Below are 25,914 nucleotides of genomic sequence, written 5' to 3'. Positions count from 1 at the left end.
GTTGTGTGCTCGCTCCTGCCCTAGATGTGTGTAGATCCTCTGGGGCGTCCGTTGGAAGAAAGCCGCTTGCGGGTACTAGGCTGCTTGTCGGGGTCGGAGAGTTTTCACCTATTTCCACATCCTCCTGGAGGAAAGTCCATCCGCCTTCCGATGTATAGTCGCGTGGGTGTCTCAGACGTCCTGAGATGCTGTCTGGATATCCTTTGTCAAGCGATAAGTGTCCAAATAATTGTAGACTCAAAGGGGGAGAGGCAAAGAGGACTACTCACTGCGCCATCTTGGATCTTCCACAAAAACAAGATTTTGAAAAGATATATGCACTCTCATTTTTATGGCAGCATTATTCACAATAGTCAAGATATTGAAATAATCCAAATGCCCATCAACTGATTAATGGATAAAAAAAGACATGCACAATGGAATATTATTCAGCCATGAGAAAGGAATATATCCGTTCATTACGACAACATAGATGGACCTTGAGCACATATGCCAAGTGACATAAGTAAGACAGAGAAAGACACATACTGTAAGGTATCACTTACATGTGGAATCTAAAAACGTTAAACTTGTAAAAAACAGAGAATAAAATGGTGGTTACCAGGAGGTGAGGGTGGGAGGATAAAAGTGATGGTGTTTAAGTGTACAAACTCATAATGAGTAGTAAATAAGCCAGAGAGATCTAATGCACAATATAATGAATATAGACAATATTATTGTACTATAATTACATAATGTGATAGATATTGCTACATTGGCAATCATATTACAATATATAAATGTGTCAAATTAACACATTGTACAACTTAAAATTACACAACATTACACATCGAATTCATTCAACAATTAAAAAAAGCTCCCAGCTAACTAGAAATAGAAGACAACTTAAGATAAACGGCATCTGCTAAAAAAAAAAAAATCTATATCTATATCTATATATCTCTAACATATTTAATGGTGAAAGTGAGAAAGCTTTCCCCCTAAAAATAAAAACCAGAAGGAACACTCTCAGCACTTCTAATCAACACTAAACCCAAGGTGAACTCACAGAAGGCAACTGCATTTTTTTATACTAGCAATGGATAATTGTTAAGTAACATTTTAAAGCAATAATATCAAGAAAAGTAAACTACAGAAGAACTAAATAAATTAAAGAAGACCGAAATAAGTGGAGTGATACACCATGTGCACAGATTGGCAGACTCAGTATTGGTAAGAAAATAATTCCCCCCAAATTGATGGAAGATTGTATGGATACAACAAAACTCCAATCAAAGTCCCTACATTCACATGCTGATTCTCCAATTTATATGGAAATACAAAGGTCCCAGAACGGGAAAACTATGCTGGAAAGAGATGCAAAGTGGGATGATTTATGCTGTTTTCAAGAAATTATAAAGTACATCAATCAAGACACTGTGGAATTGGCATAAGGACAGACATATAAATAAACAGAAAAGAATCCAGGAATAGATACACATGGATGGTAATTTATTTTCATAAGGGCACTAAGGTGATACAATATGAAAAGATAGTCATTTTAACAAATACTGCTAGAAAACTTTGATTTTCGTATGGAGGATAATGAACCTCAACCCAATTCTCTCACCAAACACAAAAGCAAACTCAAAATGGATCACAGACTAAATGTAAAAGTTATAATAGTATTCTAGTAGAAAACATAGGAGAAAATATTCACGACCTTGAGTAAGCAAAGATTTTTTAGGACAGAAAAAGCATGACCACAGAAGAAAAACACGATACATTGCACTTCAAAAAAATGCCTGCTATTCAAAGAGGTTAAGAAACTGAAAAGGAAATACATAGACTAGAAACATGTTTGTAATATACATGTCTGACAAAGTTGTGGTATCCAGTCTGTATAAGGAACTCTTACAAATCAATAATAAAAACTAAACAACCTAATTTTTATTTTATTTATTTATTTATTTATTTTTGAGGAAGACTGCCCCTGAGCTAATATCCATGCCCATCTTCCTCTGCCCTATGCGTGGGATGCCTATCACAGCATGGCGTGACAAGTGGTGCCATGTCCGCACCCGGGATTTGAACCAGCGAACCCTGGACCTGCCAAGCTGGAACATTCACACTTAACCACTGTGCCATGGCGTCAGCCCCTAATTTTTAAAACTGGCAAAATATTTGAATGGATTATTCGAACAACAAATGGCCAAAGGGACATGCGAACATGCTCAATATCATTAGAGTCATCAAAGATGTAAAATCAAAGGGCTGGCCCCATGGCCAAGTGGTTAAGTTCGTGTGCTCCGCTGCAGGTGGCCCAGTGTTTCATTGGTTCGAATCCTGGGCGTGGACATGGCACTGCTCATCAAGCCATGCTGAGGCAGCATCCCACATGCCACAACTAGAAAGACCGACAACGAAGAACATGCAACTATGTACCGGGGGGCTTTGGGGCGAAAAAGGAAAAAAATAAAATCTTAAAAAAAAAAAAAGAAGTAAAATCAAAACGAATGGCTAAAATTTTAAAGGCTGCAATATCAAATTTTGGTGAACATGTGGAGGAAATAAAAGTTTCCTATGTTGCTGAGAGAAGTGCAAAACGATACAACTATTTTGGAAAATAGTTTGGCAGTTGCTTATAAACATACACTTATCATATGACCCAGCAATTCAAATTTTAGGAGTTCAGAACAATGGCCCAATACAATTAGCAACTTAAATGTCCATTAACAGGTAAATGGAAAAACAGATTACGGTATATCTAAACAATGAAATATTACTTAAAATAAAAACAAAGAAACTATTGTGACATAAAACAATGTGGGTGAATCTCGAAAACACTGTATTGAACAAAAGAAGCCAAATACAAAGAATATGTGCTGAATCATTCCATTCATAGGACTTTCTAGATCAGGCAAAACTGGCATAATCAGAAGTTGCCTGGAGATGAGTAGAGGTGGGCATGACTGCAGGGAGACATGGATAAATTTTTGCGGACAAAGAAAAGAATCTATATCTTACTTGCACCCATGCTTATATACATATGTCAGAACACACCGATCTGTATACTTAAAGTGGGTGCATTTTATTGTATGTAGATCATCCCCCAATAAAACTAATTTAAAAATAAATGAAGAGGAGCAAAGAGGGAGGACTTGTTCTACCAAATGGTAAAACATTTGTTTATCTGCAGTGTTGCTGCAAATATTGAATTGTCTAGCAGCATTATTTCCTGGACCTTTTGCATTCGTTATATTTTCAGGGCTTCTCTATCAAGTGAATAATACAAATCACCCAATGTTCAGACTATAACATTAACACAGTCTTCCCTCACTATACTATTGATTCCACTGTGAAGTAATACCCTGCAGCATACTTGATGGTTTGCTGACATTTTAATCTTCAGTTAGACATTTATAAAATGCCCAAAGGGTTAAGCACAGGTTTGGAAAAATCTTATATATTTAGTCTGGAACCCAAAAGCTCATTCTAGATTCACCTTTTCCCCATCAGAAATAATATTTTTGGAGTACATTTTATGTTTGTTCAAAACTCTTCAATCTATAAAACCTAGACAGTATATTCTTGTATTTCAAACGATTTCACATACTGCCAATATTCTGCATAGTATTCAGTCATAGTTGAGATATATAACATTTATGATAAAAGGATGAACTAAAACAATAAATATATTAATCAGTTTCCTAGTTATCAGACTTACTTCCACAGTGCCACAGTCACAGACTTCATTGCCCTCCAATCTGCGGTTGCCACACGTTGATTGCGCAGATGATTGCATTTGTGGCTTATTCTGAAGACATCTGGCACCCATTTTTGAAATGAAATTTTCAAAGTCACTCAAACTGCAACTGCTAAAAGTCTTCACACCACTGGATTGACTAAAGATGAATACATATAATGTCATTGTCAGTATACTGCTGAAAACACTATTCTATATTACATAAATTAATTTCAAAATGCTAAATTTAATAGGTAATGGTAAATGTTCATAACAAGTATTTAGAGGCCAAAATCATTCTTGAGGAGGTTATGTAATTTCATTCACTGGAATACATGTCCTTATTAAAACAAAACTAAATACAACACAACAGCAAAGAACAACCCAATTTAAAAATGGGCGAAGGACTTGAATAGACATTTCTCCAAAGAAAATATTCAAATGGCCAACAGTTATATGAAAAGGTGCTAAATGTTACTAATCATCAGGGAATTACAAAGCAAAACCATAATAAGATATCACCTCACACCTGTTAAGATGCTATTATAAAGAAAGATAACAAATGTTGGAGAGGATGTGGAGAAATTGGAATCCTGGTACACTGTTAGTGGGAATGTATATTCACAGTGGGTATAGCCACTGTGAAAAACAGTAGGGAGGTTCTTCAAAAAATTGAAAATAGAACTACCATATGATCCAGCAAACCCACTTCTGGGTATATGTCAAAAATAATTGAAATCAGCATCTTGAAGAGATACCTGCATTCCTATGTTCACAGCAGCATTATTCACAATAGCAAAGGTATGGAAGCAACCTAAATGCCCATTGACAGATAAATGGATAAAGAAAATGGGATACATACATGCAATGAATATTATTCAGCCTTAAAAAAGGAAGGAAATCCTGCCATATGCAACGACATGGATGAACTTTGAGGGCATTATGCTAAGCGAAATAAGCCAGTCACAGAAGGATAAATACTTCACGAGCTCACTTATATGAGATATCTAAAATGGTCAAACTCATACATGCAGACAGTAGAATAGTGGTTGTGAGGGGCTAGGAGGGGGAAATGAGGTCTAAATGGCATTCAATGGGTATAAAGTTTCACTTATGCAAGATGAATAAATTCTAGATATCTGCTGTACACCATAGTGTCTATAGTTAACAATACTATATGGCATATTTTAAAATTTAAGGGAAATCCTGTTAAATATTCCTACCACAAAAAAATCAAGAATAGATTAATTTCACTTTTGTATGCATTACAAATTAAATCCAGTTAAGAGAAATTTTTGAGCTTTTGGGTGTGACTTATGAAAATTCTTGTATATGGAGGAAAAAACGGTTAACATATGTATAACGCCTCTGCCTAGGTGAAATAAAACTGAAATGATGGCATGGAGAAAACCCTGTATCCATTTACGTAAATTCCCAGATGTATATCAACAACTCTTCAAACTTCTCTTCTTCTTCCTCTGTCCTTCCCTTGACCATTATAAAATTCAGATTCAAGCTCTTTGAAAGTTTGAATCTCTTCTATTTCAATGTTTTTTCAATGTTTATTCACAGGTTTGTAGCACATATATAATGTGACAGATAATGAATTAAATTGCAAGTTGCTTAACGTGGGAACTTTGTCATCTTTATTGTTGGTATCACTTATTACTAGCACAATTCTTAGCAAAAGTAGAATCAACTGTCTATCGATTCTTCCTACAACAAACTTCAATAACAACAAACTTTTATTAAACAGACTATACCGGGCTTAGTCCTGAAATTTCTTAAAGATCTCAGAGAAATTGTATACTAATCAAAATTTTATATAATTGTGTCCATAATCCCACTAATAAAGTTAACTTCAAAGAATATATGTGTAGGCTGAATCATTCTCAATATGCAGTAAAAACCTGTAAAGCAAGGAGGAAAATGACATTTATTGAGCACCTATTATTAGCCAGACATTTTGTAGACTTGATTATTTAATCCTCACCACAAACCAGGGAGGTTGGTATTGTCATCAACATTTTATACTAACCGAACTAAAGTTTGGAGAAGCTAGAAATCTCACCAAAATCAGACAGTTCATAAATTAGCATGATCAGTATTCATATACAATTGTTTAAGACTTCAAATTCAGTTACTTTTAATCAAAAATTAATCTTGGAACATTACATAATTCAATAAAATAGTAATATTTTACTATATACCAGAAATTTTGTGATCTTACCACCAAAACGGAAAGGTGAAGAAAAATTTTAACTAAAAAATTGTGTAATATTTTGGCTCTTGGAACTATTTATAGTCAATTATATATAATCCCTAACCATTCACCTTTTTGCTGCCCCATAATGGCAGTTCTTAAGAACATGTATTCCCAAAGTTTATTTGTAATCAATTATCTGCAGCTTTTCTTTCATTATTTGGTTCAGATATTGCACTCTGAATTCTAATGCTATGTTAGCTTTGTTCCCAAATTATTTTATAAAAGCTTATTGAAACTATAATATAGCTAACCTAAGTTCTGAGTTCAAAGAACAGAGAAATTAATTTATGGAAGGAAATGATGGAAAAGAAAGTAGTTTTCTAAAGTTGAGGTTAGCACTTGACAGCATTTTGAAAACAGAAAAGTTTATCTTTTATATTATCTCATTTCCTTTTCAGGGTCTTTATCTCTTCTACTCTTTTCCCTCCTAAATTACATGTTCTCACAGCTCTTATGTATCCCTACCCCACTATTTTAACAACCTTCTGAGTCTTCCCTACTCCTCAAATAATAAGACACACCAGCACAATGATAAATAATTTACATACATCTTATTTGAATCCTAACAACAACTGTATCACTGTAGCTCACATGATCCACATTTTTCAGATAGAAAACTAAGGGTTAGAAAAATTAGCAAACAATTAAAAGATTCCAAAGCCCATGTTCCCCTCAATGCATTCATACTGCAAAATGGTACCCCCTTCCCCAAGCAAACTTCCATAGCTTAATGAAATTGCTTTTAGCAAGGAATCAAGAGAAAGCAATATGAGTAAAATAATTCAATTTCTTTAAACTGATAACTCCATGCTCCTTCTAAATGTTTTTGCCTTTTTGTCAAATGATGAAACCAGATAGGTGAGCAAACCTTGACCCTGAGTTTTCCCTAGGTCCCTACATTCTTAACGATTGTCATTTTGTATGCCTCTTTCCTCTCTCCACTTCTGAACTCGTTTGTGTGCACAGACTGTCTTGAAAGTGAGGGTTTAAGACAAGAACTACCCATTTTCACAAAGGAGATATAAATTAAATCATCAAAATAATATACAAGCATGTGCTGCATACCCACACTTTGGTCCATGATGGACCAACAGGGGTCCCTTAAAATTAGTATCATATAGCCTAAGTGTATAGTAGGCTATATCATCTAGATTTGTGTAAGTATACTCTATGATGTTCACACAACGACTAAATCGCCTAGTGACCCTTTTCCCAGAATGTATCCCCATTGATAAGCAACATATGACTGTACTAGAAGGACCACTGAAGTGTAAGAATGAAGTTTGTACAAATACATACTAATGTCCTCTTGCTACTTTGCTTAAGTTAATTTCAATATATTAACTGTCTTCTATATGAATTCAGTATGCAATAGAGAAAATAACAAAACTCTAGTTAGATAGACCTGTTGACTTGTACCGACCCTGTGACTTGAGGCTTTAGGCAAAGTCATCAAACTCTCTAAGTCTCAGTTTTCACATCTTCAAAATAGAGGCAATACCCATGAGTGCATAGGATTCATAGGATTCTTCATAGGATTCTTGTGAGGATTAAATATTATTAAAGTGCCTAATTTAATTCTCTGGCTTATGGTAAGTGCACCCAAATCATTGGTTATATTACTGACATCAGCTGAAGTTTGGCCACTAAGTAACTGTATATCCAATGTAGAGTCATTTAGGCTATCTGTGCTCCAGGGACTTTTTAAAAATAAAAACCATTAAATGAAGATAATAATATTTTCCTTACTTATTCTCATTCCTTCATTGAAAATTACATAAAAATAATGTATGAGATGTACTGTGGAAATGCAAAAGATATATATATATATATGTATATATATATGGAATTGTTAGATTTTGTAAAAATTAAGATAACACTTGCCCTAAACACATCACAAGAGTTTTCTAAGGAATTGGAGAACATGTATGAAAGCATTTTAAATATTATAAAGCACCATACAAATCTAAAAGTTTATTATCACACATTCTAAAACCAGAATGCCTGGGTTCAAAACTCGGGTCTGCTACAAACTAGCTATCTGACCATGGATAAATAATCCTTTTCATAACTCAGTTTCTCATCTGTAAAAGTGCGAATAATAAGATCTGCCCTATACAGGTGTTGTGAGAATCAAATGAGTTAATATATGTTAATTTTTGGGATCATCTCTAGCACATAGTAAGCGCAACATAAATATTTGTTATTCTTACTATCATTAATACTAGACTTTGGGTGACCTACACATAATGTCATAGCATACTCGAGAATACTTGGCCAAATGAACAACAGGTCCAAAATAGTAATACTCATTTTGCCTATATAGCTATATAAATTATATATTGTATTTAATAAACATAATATTATAATAGATATTTAATTTATTATACATTAAATTTAATAAAAATTATATAAAACTTTGCACATGTATAAAATATTGTTTTTATACAATCCATTTAGAACTAATTAATAATATAATATGTATAGTATATATAAATATATGTGTTTGAGTTTGAGCTACTCCTAAAATCTAAGAGTTAACTCTTGGGCAGTGCTTAAGAGTAACTATAGAAAGAGCATGGTTTCAAAAATTAATGGCTTATTTTCACTTGTAGCTTTTGATTTTTCTTCAGTTATCAATAGGTCATACTTAGCACAGGCTGTTTTCACAAATAAAAAAAGCATAGAATATTAAGGACATGTGCTGTAGCCCTTGTCTCATATATACGATTTGGGGTACATTGACAAACTTAGAAATCACTGTAATTAATCTATCACATATTTATGGGATTTTATAGTTTAGCAAATACTTTCCCATTTTGTTTTTACATTTCATTCTTACATCACTCTGTGAAATAAGAGAATTGACCATCATTCTCATATTAAAGATGAAAAAAATAAATCCAAGCAAGGTGGAGTAATTTCTCCAAAGTCACACAAATGCATATTTGATATGACTCTCCAAGTAGGACTTCTTATTCTTTGGATGATAGTTTTTCTACAATATTAAACTACTCTAAAAGCAAAACCAAAAATTCTGTCTAAAAACAAAGGTCACTTGTTTTGGCCTATTGATATATTTTTAAAGATCCTTACTAAGTGGTTTCATAAAATACACAGCCTAAGGAGAATTCCTTTGGTAATATATCTTGCATAGTGGACTTTTTAGCATTGACTGTTCTTTCTTCATTTTTTTTAGAAGTAAATTAATTTTTTTCAAAATAGCATCATAAGATGACTTATCTCCTATAAAACACATAACTGGCATGTAATCAGGAAATGAACTAAACAAATATTCAAAATATTAAATAAATAGTTTACATTTGTAAAAACCAATGCTATCTGAATCATTGTAAGTTACTTAAATTAGGTCTTCCTGATCTCTTACTTGGACTCAATAGCCTCCTGCTGATCTCTCTTAACTCCAAACTCCATCTTCCAAAGTCACTATATCCTTCTTTCAAAACAGGAAAACCCATCATGTAACATCCACGTTTTTTTAAATTATTTTATTGAGGACATATTGGCTTATAACATTGTGAATTTTCAGGTGTACATTATTATATATCAGTTTGTATATAGACTGCATCGTGCCCACCATCAGTAGTCTAGTTTTTATCCATCACCATACATATATGCCCTTTAACCCCTTTTATTCTCCCCTGCAACCCCCTCCCCTCTGATAACCACTAACTGTTCTCTTTGTCCATTTGTTTATTTATCTTCCACATATGAGTGAAATCACATGGTGTTTGGCTTTCTCTTTCTGGTTTATTTCGCTCAGCATAATACCTTCAAGGTCCATCCACGTTGTTGCAAATGGCATGACTGTATCTTTTTTATGGCTAAGTAGTATTCCATTGTATATGTATATACCCCATCTTCTTTATCCATTCATCCATTGATGGGCACTTGGGTTGCTTGCATATCTTGGCTATTGTGAATAATGCTGCAAGAACATGGGGATGCATACATCTCTTTGAATTGTTGATTTAATGTTATTTGGATAAATACTTAGTAGTGGGATGGCTGGATGATATGGTATTCATATTTTATTTATTTGAGAAATCTCCATACTGTTTTCCATAGTGACTGCACCAGTTTGCATTTCCAACAGCAATGTATGAGAGTTCCCTTTTCTCCACATCCTCTCCAACATTTGTTATCTTTTTGTGTTCTTAGTTATAGCCATTCTGATGGGTGTAAGTTGATGATATCACATTGTAGATTTGATTTGTATTTCCCTAATAATTAGAGATGTTGAACATCTTTTCATGTGCCTATTGGCCATCATTATATCTTCTTTGGAAAAATGTCTGTTCATATCCTTTACTCATTTTTTCATCAGGTCGTTTTTTTCTTTATTGTTGAGTTGTTTTTTCTGTATATATTTTGGGAATCAACATTGTGTTATATATATGATTTGCAAATATTTTCTTCCAGTTGGTGGGTTGTCTTTTCATTTTGTTCACAGTTTCCTTTGCCTGTGGAAGCTTTTTAGTCTGATGTAGTCTCATGTGTTTATTTTTTTCTTTTGTTTCCCTTGCCTGAGTAGACATGGTATTTGAAAAGATATTGCTAACACCAATGTCAAAAAGCATATTGTCTGCATTTTCTTCTAGGAGTTTTATGATTTCAGGTCTTACATTCAAATCTTTAATCCAATTTGAGTTAATTTTTATGTTCTAAGATAATGGTCTACTTTCATTCTTTTGCACGTGGCTGTCCAGTTTTCCAAAAATCTATTATTGAAGAGACTTTCCATTTCCCATTGTATGTTATTGACTCCTTTGTCAAATATTAGCTCACCACAGATGTGTGGTTTTATTTCTGGGCCCTTGATTCTGTTCCACTTGTCTCTATTTTGTGACAGTCTCATGTTGTTTTGATTATTATAGTTTTGTGGTATATTCTTAAGTCAGAGATTATGATACCTCCAGCTATCTTCTTTTTTCTCAGGATTCCTTTGGCTATCCAGAGTCTTTTGTTGTTCCATATAAATTTTAGGAATTTTTGTTCTATTTCTGTGAAGAATGTCACTGGCATTCTGATTGTGATTGCATTGAATCTGTAGATTGCTTTAAGTAATATGGACATTTTAACTTTGTTTATTCTTCCAACCATGAGCATGGTATATCTTTCAATTTCTTTATGTCTTCCTAAACTTCTTTCAATAATGTCGTACAGTTTTCAGTGTAGAGGTCTTTCACCTACCTGGTTAAATTTATTCCCAGATATTTTATTCTTTTTGTTGTGATTGTAAATGGGATCAAGGCAAGCCTCCATAAATTCAAGAAGATGAAAATCATATAAAGCATCTTTTGCAAACACAATAGTATGAAACTAGAAATCAACTACAATAAAAAAACTGATGAAAAGGGTGGAGCAAAATGGCAGGGTGAGCTGACCTGGGATTCTCTCCCCTCCAAAATACAACAAAAGATTGGAAGAACTGAATTTCAGAGAATAAACATAATGCCAGCTCATTAGAGACCTACAATACCAAGAAGGCAGAGATCATAAACCTTGCAGATGGCCTGGGAGGTGCTGGAACGGTAGGAGAGAACATCGCTCCCTCCCCTAGAGTCTGCGATCGCTGCGGCGTGGGTCGGGAAGGAGCGGGGGAGGGGCCATGCAACCAGGGGATCATCCAGGACTCCTGCCGCTGGTTCAGTGGAGACCTGCTGATGGGGGGAAAACTTCTGTCCGTGGGGACCCTATAAATCAAGGGCCTTGGGAGACCAGAGAACAGAACTGATCTGAACCCAAACCGGCGCGGGTGAGTAACAGCCCCTCCCCCCCAGCAAAGCCAGTGGGGGCAGCCATCTTGCCACAAGGTGGAGAGCTAACACGCCACTCTCGACCCCCATGTAGTGGCGACAGGCTGTAACTGCAACTGAATTCTACCACCATGAGAAAAAACCGCTCCTCTACCATCCAGCAATTTATAAAAGCCTCAGACCAGAAAGAAAACAATAAAAACACAGAATTAAGTCCTGAGGACTTGGAATTAGGTAAACTAAGTGATAATGAATTCAGAGCAGCTATAATAAAAAAAACTTAATGAGGTAGAGAGAAAGACAGAGAAACAAGCCGAGTTCTGGAGTTACTTCACAAAAGAGATTGAAATCATAAAGAAGAATCAAACAGAATTACTTGAGATGAAAAACACAATGGACCAGATAAAACAGAATATGGATTCCCTAAATGCCCGTGTAGAAAACATAGAGGAGAAAATTAGCATAATTGAGGACAGACAGGGTGAATGGTGCCAGACAGAGGAAGAAAGAGAACTAAGAATTAAAAAAAATGAGGAAAATCTCCGAGAGATAATGGATTCAATGACGAGTAAGAACATAAGGATCATAGGAATTCCCGAGAATATGGAAAAGGAAAATGGAGCAGAAAGTGTGCTTAATGAAATTATTGAAGAGAACTTCCCAAATCTAGGGATCAACGGAGAAATGTGTGTAGAAGAGGGTTTTAGATCTCCTAGATTTGTCAATGTAAAAAGACCTACTGCAAGGCACAAAGTAGTAAAGTTGGCAAATAGGAATGATAAGGAGAGAATACTCAGGGATGTAAGGAAAAAAAAGAGAATAACCTATAAAGGAGCCCATATCAGACTGTCAGCAGATTTCTCTACAGAAACCCTACAAGCTAGGAGAGAATGGAGTGATATATTCAAAGCTTTAAAGGATAAAAACCTTCAGCCAAGAATACTCTATCCAGCAAGAATTTCATTCAGATATGAGGGAGAAATTAAATCTTTTCCAGACAAACAAAAGTTAATGGAATTTGTAACTAAAAGCCCTCCATTACAAGAAATCCTCAAGAAGGCTCTCATACTTGAAAAAAGAAAAAAGGGAGAAAGGGGACACAATCCACAGACTAGGGAAACCGATGGATAGAACCAGAACAGGAGAGCAAATATTCAACTATAGCATTAGGGTAAAAGTAAGGAAACTACCAAAACAAGGACGATCTTAGCACTCTAACTACAAATTAATAAGACGAGTTGGAATAAAAAAATGAAAATAATTATTTAGGAGGGGAAGAGCAAAGGGTCTAAATCAGTATTGGTCAAGTAGGTAAGAGACCACCAGAGAATAGACTATATTCTACATGAGATTCTAAATACAAACTTCAAGGTAGACACTAAAATAAAGTACAGAACAGAGTCACAAACCATAGATAAAGAAAAATCTAAGAAACCCAGAATAAGAAATTGCAGTATTAAATGGGTAGTCTAAAGCACACAGGAAAAGAAACACAGGCAAACAAGATAATGAACGACAGATTGACAGCATTAAGTCCACATGCATCAATAATCACCCTCAATGTGAACGGATTGAACTCTCCAATAAAAAGACACAGAGTGGCAAAATGGATTAAAGAAAATGGTCCAACAATTTGTTGCCTCCAGGAAACAGACCTCAGCCCCAAGGACAAACACAGGCTCAGAGTGAAGGGGTGGAGGACAATACTTCAAGCAAATAGCAAGGAAAAAAGGCAGGTGTTGCAATTCTCATATCAGACCAAGTGGATTTCAAAATAAGACAGGTAAAGAGAGACACAGAGGGACAATATATAATGATCAAAGGGACACTTCATCAAGAAGAAATAACACTTATGAATATCTATGCACCCAACACAGGAGCACCAAGATTCATAAAGCAACTATTAACAGACCTAAAGGAAGATGTTAAAAACAACACAATAATAGTAGGGGACCTCAACACCCCACTCACATCAATGGACAGATCATCCAGACAGAAAATCAACAAGGAAATAGTGCAGCTGAATGAAAAACTTAAACAATTGGACTTAATGGACATATATAGATCACTCCACCCTGAAAGAGCTGAATACATATTGTTCTCAAGTGCACATGGAAGCTTCTCTAGGATAGACCATATGTTGGGAAACAAGGCAAGCCTCTACAAATTTAAAAAAATTGAAATAACAATAAGCATCTTATCAGATCATAGTGCTATAAGGCTAGAAATTAATTACAAGAAAAAAGCTGAGAAAGGCACAAAGACGTGGAGACTAAACAACACACTACTGAACAAGCAATGGATCATTGAAGAAATTAAAGAAGAAATAAAAAAATACCTGGAAACAAATGAAAATGACAGCATGACATACCAACTCATATGGGATACAGCAAAAGCTCTATTAAGAGGAAAATTCATCGCAATACAGGCACATCTTAACAAACAAGAAAAATCCCAAATAAGCAACCTTAAAGCACACCTAACTGAACTAGAGAAAAAAGGACAAATGAAGCCGAAAGTCAGCAGAAGGAGAGAAATAATAAATATCAGAGCAGAAATAAATAGTATTGAAATGAAAAAGGCAGTAGAAAGGATCAATGAGACAAAGAGCTGGTTTTTTGAGAAGATAAATAAAATCAACAAACCACTAGCCAGACTTACAAAGAAGAAAAGGGAGAAAGCTCAAATAAACAAAATCAGAAATGAGCGAGGAGAAATAACAACAGACTCTGCAGAAATAGAACAGATTATAAGAGAATACTACAAAAAACTATATGCCAACAGAATGGATAACCTAGAGGAAATGGATAAATTCTTGGACTCCTACAATCTCCCAAAGCTCACTCAAGAAGAGGTAGATAATTTGAAAAGACCAATCACAAGGAAAGAGATTGAAACAGCAATCAAAACCATCCCAAAGAATAAAACCCAGGACCAGATGGCTTTCCTGGGGAATTCTACCAAACTTTCAGAGAGGATTTAATACCTATCCTTTTCAAGCTATTCCAAAAAATTAGGGAAAATGGAACACTTCCTAACACATTCTATGAGGCCAACATCACGCTGATAACAAAACCTGACAAGGACACCAAGAAAAAAGAGAACTACAGGCCAATACCACTGATGAACATAGATGCAAAAATTCTAAACAAAATCTTGGCAACCAGAATTCAGCAATTCATGAAAAGAATCATACACCAGGATCATGTGGAATTCATACCAGAGACACAGGGATGGTTCAACATCCGCAAATCAATCAACGTGATACACCACATCAACAAACTGAGAAATAAAAACCACATGATCATCTCAATAGATGCAGAGAAGGCATTTGACAAGATACAACAGCCATTTATGATAAAAACTCTGAACAAAATGGGCATAGAAGGAAACTACCTCAACATAATAAAGGCCATATACGACAAACCCATAGGCAACATCATACTCAATGGGCAAAAACTGAACTCCATCCCCCTGAAAACAGGAAGGAGACAAGGATGCCCTCTATCACCACTCTTATTTAACATAGTACTGGAGGTCCTGGCCAGAGCAATCAGGCAAGAAAAAGGAATAAAAAGAATCCAAATAGGGAGGGAGAAAGTGAAACTCTCGCTGTTTGCAGACGGCATGATCTTACATATAGAAAACCTCAAAGAATCCATTGGAAAAGTGTTAGAAGTAATCAACAACTACAGCAAAGTTGCAGGGTATAAAATCAATTTGCATAAATCAGTAGCATTTCTATACTCCAGTAATGAACCAACAGAAAAAGAAATCAATAATACAATACCATTCACAATCGCAACAAAAAGAATAAAATACCTTGGGGTAAATTTAACTAAGGAAGTGAAGGACCTATATAATGAAAACTACAAGGCCTTTCTGAGAGAATTGGATGACGACATAAGGAAATGGAAAGACATTCCATGTACATGGATTGGAAGAATAAACATAGTTAAAATATCCATTCTACCTAAAGCAATCTACAGATTCAACGCCATCCCAATCAGAATCCCAAGGACATTCTTTACAGAATTAGAACAAAGAATCCTAAAATTCATATGGGGCAACAAAAGAACCCGAATTGCTAAAGCAATCCTGAGAAAAAAGAACAAAACGGGAGGCATCACAATCCCTGACTTCAAAACATACTACAAAGCTACAGTAATCAAAACAGCATGGTACTGGTACAAAAACAGGTGCACAGATCAATGGAACAGAATTGAAAGCCCAGAAATGAAACCACACATCTATGGACAGCTTATCTTTGACAAAGGAGCTGAGGGCATACAATGGAGAAAAGAAAGTCTTTTCAAGAAATGGTGCTGGGAAAACTGCAAAGCCACATATGAAAGAATGAAAATTGACCATTCGTTTTCACCATCCACCAAAATAAACTCAAAATGGATCAAAGACCTAAAGGTGAGATCTGAAACCATAAGGCTTCTGGAAGAAAACGTAGGCAGTACACTCTTTGACATCAGCATTAAAAGGATCTTTTCGGACACCATGCCTTCTCAGAGAAGGGAAACAATAGAAAGAATAAACAAATGGGACTTCATCAGACTAAAGAGCTTCTTCAAGTCAAATGAAAACAGGATGGAAACAAAAAAACAACCCACTAACTGGGAAAAATATTTGCAAGTCATATGTCTGACAAAGGCTTAACATCCATAATATATAAAGAACTCTCACAACTCAACAACAAAAAATCAAACAACCCAATCAAAAAATAGGTTTGAGACATGAACAGATATTTCTCCAAAGAAGATATATGGATGGCCAATAGGCACATGAAAAGATGTTCATCATCGCTGATCATCAGGAAAATGCAAATCAAAACTACACAAGGTATCTCCTTACACCCATTAGAACTACAAAAATATCTAAAACTAATAGTAACAAATGTTGGAGAGGTTGTGGGGAAAAAGGAACCCTCATACAATGCTGGTGGGAATGAAAACTGGTACAGCCCCTATGAAAAACAGTATGGAGATTTATCAAAAAATTAAAAATAGGATTACCATACGACCCAGCTATCCCACTACTGGGTATCTACCCAAAGAGCTTGAAGTCAGCAATTCCAAAAGTCCTATGCACCCCAATGTTTATTGCAGCATTATTTACAATAGCCAAGACATGGAAGCAACCTAAGTGCCCATCAACAGATGATTGGCTAAAGACAATGTGGTATATATATGCAATGGAATACTACTCAGCCATAACACAGAACAAAATCGTCCCATTTGCAACAACGTGGATGGACCTTGAGGGAATTATGTTATGTGAAATAAGCCAGTTATAGAAGGACAATCTCTGTATGACTGCACTCATATGAGTAATTTAAAAACGTAGACAAAGAGAACAGATTAGTGGGTACCAGGGGAAAGAGGGGGTCAGGGGTGGGCACAAAGGGTGAAGTGGTGCACCTACAACACGACTGACAAGCAATAATGTACAACTGAAATGTCACAAGATTGTAACGTATCATTAACTCAATAAAAAAAGAAATAAATGAAATAGAGACTTAAAAATCAATAGAAAGGATCAATGAAACTAAGAGCTGGTTCTTTGAAAGATCAAAAAAAATGGACAAACTCTTAGCCAAACTCACCAAGAAAAGATGAGAGAATATGCAAATAAAACTAAAAATGAAAGAGGAGAAATGATAACAGATACCAAAGAAATATAAAGAATTATAAGAGAATACTATGAAAAACTATATGCCAACAAATTGGATAACCTAGAAGAAACGGATAAATTTTTAGACTCATACAACCTCCCAAAACTGAATCAAGAATAAACAGACTCCGAATAGACTAAATGAGAGAAACAGCAATCCAAAACTTCCCAAACCACACACAGACACACACACACGCCCCGGTCTCATTCCACATCCCCCGAATCCAATCTCCCTCCCATTAAAAGGAACAACTACCAACCTCTGCAAATCCCTTCTAAGATAAAGTATACGAGTCTACCTCTCACACTGTTAGGTGTAATTTAAGATAAATATTTGAGATCTTCCTTGTTTGTTGAGGGAGGCCTGTATTACTGTAAATTTCCCTCAGCATCACCTTTGCTGCATCCCTTAAGAGTTAGGATGTTATGCTTTCATTTTTATGTGTATCCAGATATTTTATTTCTCTGATTTCTTCATTGATCCAATGGTTGCTCAGTAGCATGTTGTTTAATCTCCACATATTTGTGACTTTCCCAGATTTTTTCGTGTAGTTTACTTCTAGTTTCACAGCCTTATGGCTGGAAAAGATTCTTAACACGATTTCAATTTTCTTAAATTTATCGAGGTTTGTTTGCCTTGTTTTCCAACATGTCATCTATTTTGAGAATGTTCCACAGGCACTGGAGAAGAATGTGTAGTCTTTTGTTTTTAGATGGAATGTTCTATGTGTATATATATATATATATATGTGTGTGTGTGTGTGTGTGTGTGTCAATTAACACCATCTTGTCTAGTGTTTCATTTAAGGCCACTGTTTCTTTGTTGACTTTCTATCTGGATGATCTGTCCGTTGATGTAAGTGTAAGTATCATTATTGTCTTGCTGTCAATTTCTTCCTTTAGGTTTGTTAATAGTTGCTTTATATACTTTGGTGCTCCTGTGTTAGGTGCATACATATTAATAAGTTTTACAGTCTCTTGTGGAATGTCCCTCTTCTCACTATAGACTGCTCCTCTTTGTCTCTCAGTATACTTTTTATATTGAAGTCTGCTTTGTCTGATATAAGTATGTCTATACCATACACTTCATTTTTTAAAATCTTAGTTCTCTTTGCTCCTCCACCTGAAGAATTTCTAGATTTCTATCTTCTAGGACACTTACTCTCTGCTCTATAAGGTCTGCTCTAGTTTTTATGGATTCTACATTATTTTTATCTCATTAATTGTGTTCTTTGTATCCAGAATTTCTGTATTTTTTTTTAAGGCCTTCAATCTCTGGCGAATATTCCTTCTGTTCACTAATTTTATTCCTGAGATCACTGAACTGTCTGTGTTTGCTTGTAACTCCTTGAGTTTCTTAAAGACAACATTTTGAATTCTCTGTCATTTAGATTGTAGTTTCCGGTGACTTCAGGTTTAGTTTCTGGGGCCTTGTTGTTTTCCTTCTGTTCTGCAGTGTTACTATTGTTCTTCATGGTGTTTGATGAATTGATCCTCTGCCGGCACATTTGTGGTAGTATCTGGTTGCAGATTGCACCTGCCACCACTGCAAGGTGAGGCAGGGGTTGTATTTTCTGTTTCTTCCCCATCTGCTCTTAGTTGTGCAGATTGGGCTGCTCTTCAGTTGTTCAAGCTGGCTGCAGCTGCTCAGTGAGTTGCACTTGTGCAGGTGAGGTGCAACTCATTGAGCAGCTGCGGCCACTGCACTCAGCAATCAGGTCACACTCACATGTGCAGAGTGCCTTCACAAGGGCCAGCCATTGTGTTTCACAGGTGAGCAGGTTGCCATCTTGCAGGCAGGGCTGCTGTGCTTGTCAGGCAGGTCATGCTTATGCAGGCATGGCAACTTCATACAGGCCAGGTGCTGTGCTCAGCAAGTTGGTTCCACGGGCTGCTGCACTTTGGCAGGTGGGGTCCCTTTGCAAGGTCCAGCACTGCACTTCACAGGCAGTGCACCTTTGCAGGGACTGAGCCACCACCCCTGGTGGGGAGTATTCACACTGTACCACTATAGCATGGTGGGCACTCTTATGGACTTGGCCACCACTTTGAAAGCATTTGCACCAAGGACAAGCTGTTCTTGCCTCCACTCACAGTCATGCTGGCCACTGTGTGAGGATTTGCATCCTGGATCACTGCCACTGGGTATGGGGAAGTCCCTCCCTTAGTTCTACTGATTTATGGGGGTCCGGTACACCCACCTTCAGATTTATAGCTGCATGGATTTCTCAGGTGTCCTGTTGTGTTGTGTAGGGAATCCTCCATTGATTAATAGATGACAGTTTAGATGTAACTTAGAGGGAAAAGACAAAGGTAACTCATCCCACCATGATGCTTACATCATTTGTTGGCCTTGACTGTTCTTAATGGTATACCTCCTGCCATATTCCTCTTACACTTAAAATTTCATGTTTCCAATTTCTAGTACTTAATCCATTGATAGATATCTTGCCCCATAAGTAAATACTAAATTATTTCAGCTTACATGTATAAAACAAATAAACATAACCAAGAAATAAATCTTATTTTTAAAAAACTTACATAGCTTCTGGATTCATTATACAGACAGCTCCTGAACACTGACATTTCTTTGGGTCATCATATGATATTCCAAGACTGATTCCCAGCATCTGGGTGAAAATAACTGAAAATGCCTCCAAAGTTATCTCCTTGGGATACTAACATTAACAAAAAAATAAAAAAATAAATAAATAAAATGAAAGACAATTCACTGAAGCATTGTAAAAAGATAGTTTTCTAACTCTGAACATTTTTATTGTTTTATCAAATACTTAAGAATAGGGAAATATAGTTCTTTGGACAGATGAGAAGCTGTAGCTCTTCTTATGAAATTAAGCTGGTATAAGCATACTGAATCTATGCCAAGCTTTGCCATGATTTAACAACTGAATGTCTAACATAATTCTTAAGTAGCTTCCATAACTATGTAAAAGGGCTGTTTTTGTGTTAACATTAGATTTTTGGCTACATGGACCATAATCTTCAATTTACCTAATTTCTTACAACAGCTCTCATATTCATTTAGGACAGTCCAAATGATACACTGCCTCCCAGCTCACAAAGTGGCTACATAACCAAATTATTCAGTTTAACTATGCCGCCTACTTCCTGCCAGGATGGGGCACCGATAATTCATAATATGCAATGATATCATGATTTCTCAGTTTATTACCAAATCTGACATAGGATAAGGCACAGATGGAGGCCAAGTTGCGAGAAAGATCATGGCACTTCATTACTATAATGACAAACTATGATAAAGATTTTGGGGTCAACTGGCATCTATGACAGGAGTAGAGAATGTAGGTTATGAAAAAAATATATGGAAAGCTGTGAATGACCACCTGAGGATGCAAATAGGCAATCAGAAATCCTCTGTAACAGCACCGTAGTAACTCCTCATCTTCTGTAGTTGTTGGACTGACACGGCTGATGATCAATCTCATGGCTTAATTATGAGGACTGCAGGATTGCAGCACCAAGTTAATCCTCAATTCTACCAGATTTGTTAGGGAAGGAGTTAGAATCTGAAACTTGGGATGGGAACAATTGTTGTGCCATGCACAAATATCCCTGGACTTCCTTCACCAGCAGAGGAAGCTTCTCTCTAACTAATGAGAGAACTCCTACATTTAAAAAAACATTTTTGATGACAATACCCAAGACATTTGTCTCACCACCCCTCATTGCCTCCAGGTCCGCATTAAGAAGTAAATTGCAATAGGAGTGATGTCACCAAAATGGCAACATACGTTGTTCTCAACTTCACTCCTCCTCACAAGAAGAACTAAAAATTATTCATGGAGTAAACACCACTGAGAAACTCCTAGAGCACAGAGGAGAGGCTGAAGCACCCCCTGCACCAACAGAGACCAAGACAGACAGCATCAGAAGGGTAAGAGGAGTAGCTAGGCACTGAATGCACTGCCCCTCACCAAGGCTAGCACAGCACCACACTGAGAAGTCTCCCTAGAGCCTATGGTTCAAGTGGGGAAAGAAAGCCCAGGGTGAACATACAGCTTCCCCAGGATTGTAAGTCACTTCTTGAGAGTTCCCAATCCAGTCTTGCCTCATGGGGAGCACAGAGGATGCTGGGGGGCTTGACAACTGTGATACAATTGTGATGGAGAAGTGTGGAAGGGCATGCAACAACTAGTGTTTCGATCTTAGTAGACCAGGTTCCCACATGCAATACCCAAGTTGTAGTCCTAATCAGCAGCTTTGGTCATCTGCAGAGCCAAGATAGTGCAGCAGTCTGACCAGAACACTTGATGGGGTGTATGCATGCCTGATTTAGGTCCTCAAATAAAAAGTCTTGCCAAAACTGGGAGGCTGATCTGTCCCACACCCCTAGGGGAAATGAGTCATAGCCCTGCCCAATGCCAAGGCCCCACCTGAACAGAAGACTGGCTGAAACAACTGGGATCTGTATAACCCAGCAAGGCATGAGCAGAGAATAAGGCAGGCAGAGCTGATTGCCAGAGCAAAGCCAGAGGCATTGTTTGGCAATATAACTTGAGGTGTGGGTCAGCTTAAGTCAAGACCACAAAGAGCTTTGATGGGCTTTTAGTCAGTTCTGCCTAGGCAAGGGAGCTAATTCATAGCCCACCCATTGCTAAATATAGCTCCCAGCTCTGCCCACCAAAAACCTTAACCACAAACACCTGAGAGTCTTCTTGGAGCCTGCCCTCCCACTCTGCCCAGGAAGGGGAGATAATTCCTAGCCCCATCCACATCTGAGTATAGGTCCCAGCCCTGCCTGAACAGAAAGCCTGGCTGGAATACTTGGAAGCTGTATAGCCCAGCAATGCTGAAGCTAAGAGTATGGCAGGCAGAGCTGACCATCCACAGAGCAGAGCCAGCAGCGTGTTCAGCCAGGGAACTTGGTGTACAGATCAGCTTGAGTCGAGACCACAACGATCCAAGCTGCTTCTCCTGCTCCACCTGGGCAGGGAAACTAATTCATAGCCCCTTCCATTGCTGAATATAGCCTTCAGCCAGCCTGACCAGGGAACCCAATCAGAGTACACAAGAAGCTGCATAGCCATCTGCGTACAGTGGCACTTGAACAAAGAGCACACCCCATGGCTTTCCCTATCTTCAGAGCAAAACCAGTAGCCCCTTCTGGCCAAGGAATTCAGTGCAGAGTCTTGCCTGATTCAGGCCCCAAAACAATGAGCCATGCAGGCCTTGGGGCCCATTGTGTTGCCCAGACAGTACAGAGAAGCTAATTCATAGTCCACCTGCTGCTGAGTAAAGTACCCTATCCTGATAATCTAGGAAGCCTGACCAGTGAATGCAGGCAACCATGGAGCATTCTTTTTTTTTTTAGATTTTATTGTTTTTCCTTTTTCTTCCCAAAGCCTCCCAGAATAGTTGTATATTCTTTGTTGTGGGTCCTTCTAGTTGTGGCATGTGGGACACTGCCTTAGTGTGTTTTGATGAGCAGTGCCATGTCTGCGCCCAGGATTTGAACCAACGAAACACTGGGCCGCCCGCAGTGGAGTGCGTGAACTTAACCACTCGGCCATGGGGCCAGCCCTCCATGGAGCATTCTTACAGCCTTGGTTGGACAGAGAATGAAGCCAGCAGTCCTGTGCAACTGTTATCATCCAGTGGCAACCCCACTCCTGACTTCAGAGCTTGGTCAGTGGCCTCACTCGAAAATAGGCACTGATACTAAGCCCTACATGCCTGAGGGCATTATCAGTGGACATGTCCAGAAACCCAAACTGAGCTGACTGGTGAAGAACTATCTCTGCCAAAGCAAACCTGTAAAATCTGGAAAAGAAGACCACTTACTCAATTTCACAGATATCCACGTAAGGAATCAAGGATCACAAAAATATCAGGTCAATGTAACACAACCAAATGAAACTAATAAAGCTGCAATAACTAACCCTAAAGAAATGGAGATCTATCTATTTCTGTCAGACAAATAACACAATAATCTTAAAGTTTAGTGAACTATAAGAACACAAACTACTAAATGAAATTGGAAAACAATGCATAAACAAAATGAGTTCAACATATAAATAGAAACCACCAACAAAAAAACCCAAATAGATATCCTAGAGCTGAAAAATACAATGACTGAACTGAAGAATTCAATAGAGAGTTTCAACAACAGACTCAACCATGCAGAATACAGAATCAGTGATCTAGAAAGCAGGACATTTGAAATTATGCAGTCAGTGGAGCAAAAACAAAAATAATAAAAAGGAGTGAAGAAAGCCTATGGGACTATGGAACAGAATGAAAAGAAACAATATCCACATTATGGGAATTCCAGAAGGCAAAGAGAAAATGAAAGAGACAGAAAGTACATTTAAAACAATAATGGCTGAAAACTTCCAAAACCTGGGAAGAGAAATGAATATCCAGATACATGAGGCACAGAAGACCCCAAATACATTGACTCCAAATAGGGCTACACCACAACACATTATAATTAAATTGTCAAGAGTCAGAGACAAAGAAAGAAGTTTGAAAGAAGCAACAGAAAAGAAGCAATTTACATAAAAGGGAACCCCCATAAAACCAGCAGTAGATTTCTCAATAGCAAATTTTCAGGCAAGGAGAGAATGAGATAATATATTCAAAATATTGAAAGAAAAAAACTGTCAAACAAGAATTCTATGCCAGGCAATGCTGTGCTTCAGAAATGAAGGAGAAATAAAGGTTCCCAAACAAACAAAAGCTGAAGGATTTTATCACCAATAGATCTGCCTTACAAGAAATACTAAGGGAAGTTCCTTCAGTGGAAGTAAAAGGATGCTAATTAACATCATTAAAACAAAAAAGTTAGATTCTGTAATATGGTAAGGGTGGTATGTAATTCACTTATATGTTAGGCCACAAATCAAGTCTTAGCAAATTAAAGAAGACTTAAATCATACGACATATCTTTTCTGACCACAATAGTGTGAAACTAGAAAGAAACAACAGGAGAAAAACTGGAAAATTCATAAAAATATGGAAATTAAACAAAACTCTCCTGAACAACAAATGGATCAAAGAAGAAATTGAGGGGGAAATAAAAAAGTACCTTGAGACAAACAAAAATGGAGATACAACATACCAAAACTTATGGGATACAGAAAAAGCAGTTTTAAGAGGGGAGTTCATAGTAATAAATGCCTACATTAATACACACACGAAAGATCTCAAATGAACAAGCTAACTCTACACCTCAAGGAAATAGAACAAGAACAAACTGAACCCAAATTTAACAGGAGGAAGGAAATAAAGATTAGAGCAGAAATACATGAAATAAAGAAGAGGAAAACAATAGAAAATATTATCAAAACTAAGCGTTAGCTCTTTGAAAATAAAAGCAAAATAGACACACCTTTAGCTTGAGTCATCAAGGAGAGGACCCAAATCAACAAAATTATAAATGAAAGAAGAGACATTTGAACTGATACCACAGAAATACTAAGGATCATAAGAGGTTACTATGTTCCCTTGCTTGGAAAGTATTCCTTTGCCTCCTCATTATGCTTTATTTTTATTTTTATTTATGAACAACTAAATGCCAAAAACTAGACAAGCTGGAAGAAACGAAAAACTTCTTAGAAACATACAACCTATCATTCCCAAACCAGGAAGAAATAAAGAATCTGAAAAGACCAATTACTTGTAAGGATAATAAAATTCTCCCATGGAATGAAAGCACAGGACTTGAGGGCTTCATTGAATTTTACCAAACATTGAAACATCAAAAATAATGCCAATCCTTCTCAAACTCTTCAAAAAATTCAAAGAGAAATGAACACTTTCAAACTCATTTCATGAAGATGCATTAGCCAATACAAAAGCCAGAAAAGGACACCGCAAGAAAATAAAACTAAAGGCCAATATCCCTGAAGCATAGATGCAAAAATTCTCAATAAAATACTAGCAAATTAAAATTCACCAGCACATTAAAAGGACCATTCACCATGATAAAGTGGGCTTTATCCCTGGGATGCAAAAGTGGTCCAACATACACAAATCAATAAATGTGATATATCATATTAATCGAATAAAAGAAAAAATCATATGATAATCTCAACAGATACAGAAAAAGCATTTGACAAAATTCTACATTCATTCATGATCAAGACTCTTAACAAATTACGTATACAAAGAATGGACCTCAACATAATAAAGGCTAATTATGACAAGCCCACATCTAACATCATATTCTATGGTGAAAAGTTGAAGGCTTTTCCTCTGAGATCAGGAACAAGAAAAGGGTGCCCACTCTCACCACTCCAGTTAAACATAGAGCTTGAAGTCCTAGCCAGGGTAATAAGGCAAGAAAAAGAAACAAAATGAATCAGAATTGGAAAGTGTTAAAAATGAGGCAAGAGGTCCAAAATAGAGCCACTTATACTAAACACCACATCATGAAACTGAGATTTAACTTAATTAGAGTTTCAGCTCTCCAAGAAATG

At 36.7% G+C, this 25,914-nt stretch overlaps 1 protein-coding gene across 1 annotated transcript in view; it reads right to left on the bottom strand.

The window, feature by feature from the left end:
• Nucleotides 1–25,914, bottom strand: part of ADAM32 (ADAM metallopeptidase domain 32) — a 213,656-nt gene that overhangs the window by 77,784 nt on the left and 109,958 nt on the right. The window contains exons 9-10 of the mRNA XM_046648808.1: nt 19,994–20,130; nt 3,707–3,884 (exon numbers count right to left, since the gene is read on the bottom strand). Of these exons, the coding sequence (XP_046504764.1) occupies nt 3,707–3,884; nt 19,994–20,130 (315 nt within the window). The remainder of the gene's footprint in view (nt 1–3,706; nt 3,885–19,993; nt 20,131–25,914) is intronic.

This window comes from Equus quagga, chromosome 22 (genome assembly GCF_021613505.1).
Source record: "Equus quagga isolate Etosha38 chromosome 22, UCLA_HA_Equagga_1.0, whole genome shotgun sequence".
Taxonomy (NCBI): domain Eukaryota; kingdom Metazoa; phylum Chordata; class Mammalia; order Perissodactyla; family Equidae; genus Equus; species Equus quagga.
This window is presented reverse-complemented; position numbering and strand designations above follow the sequence as displayed.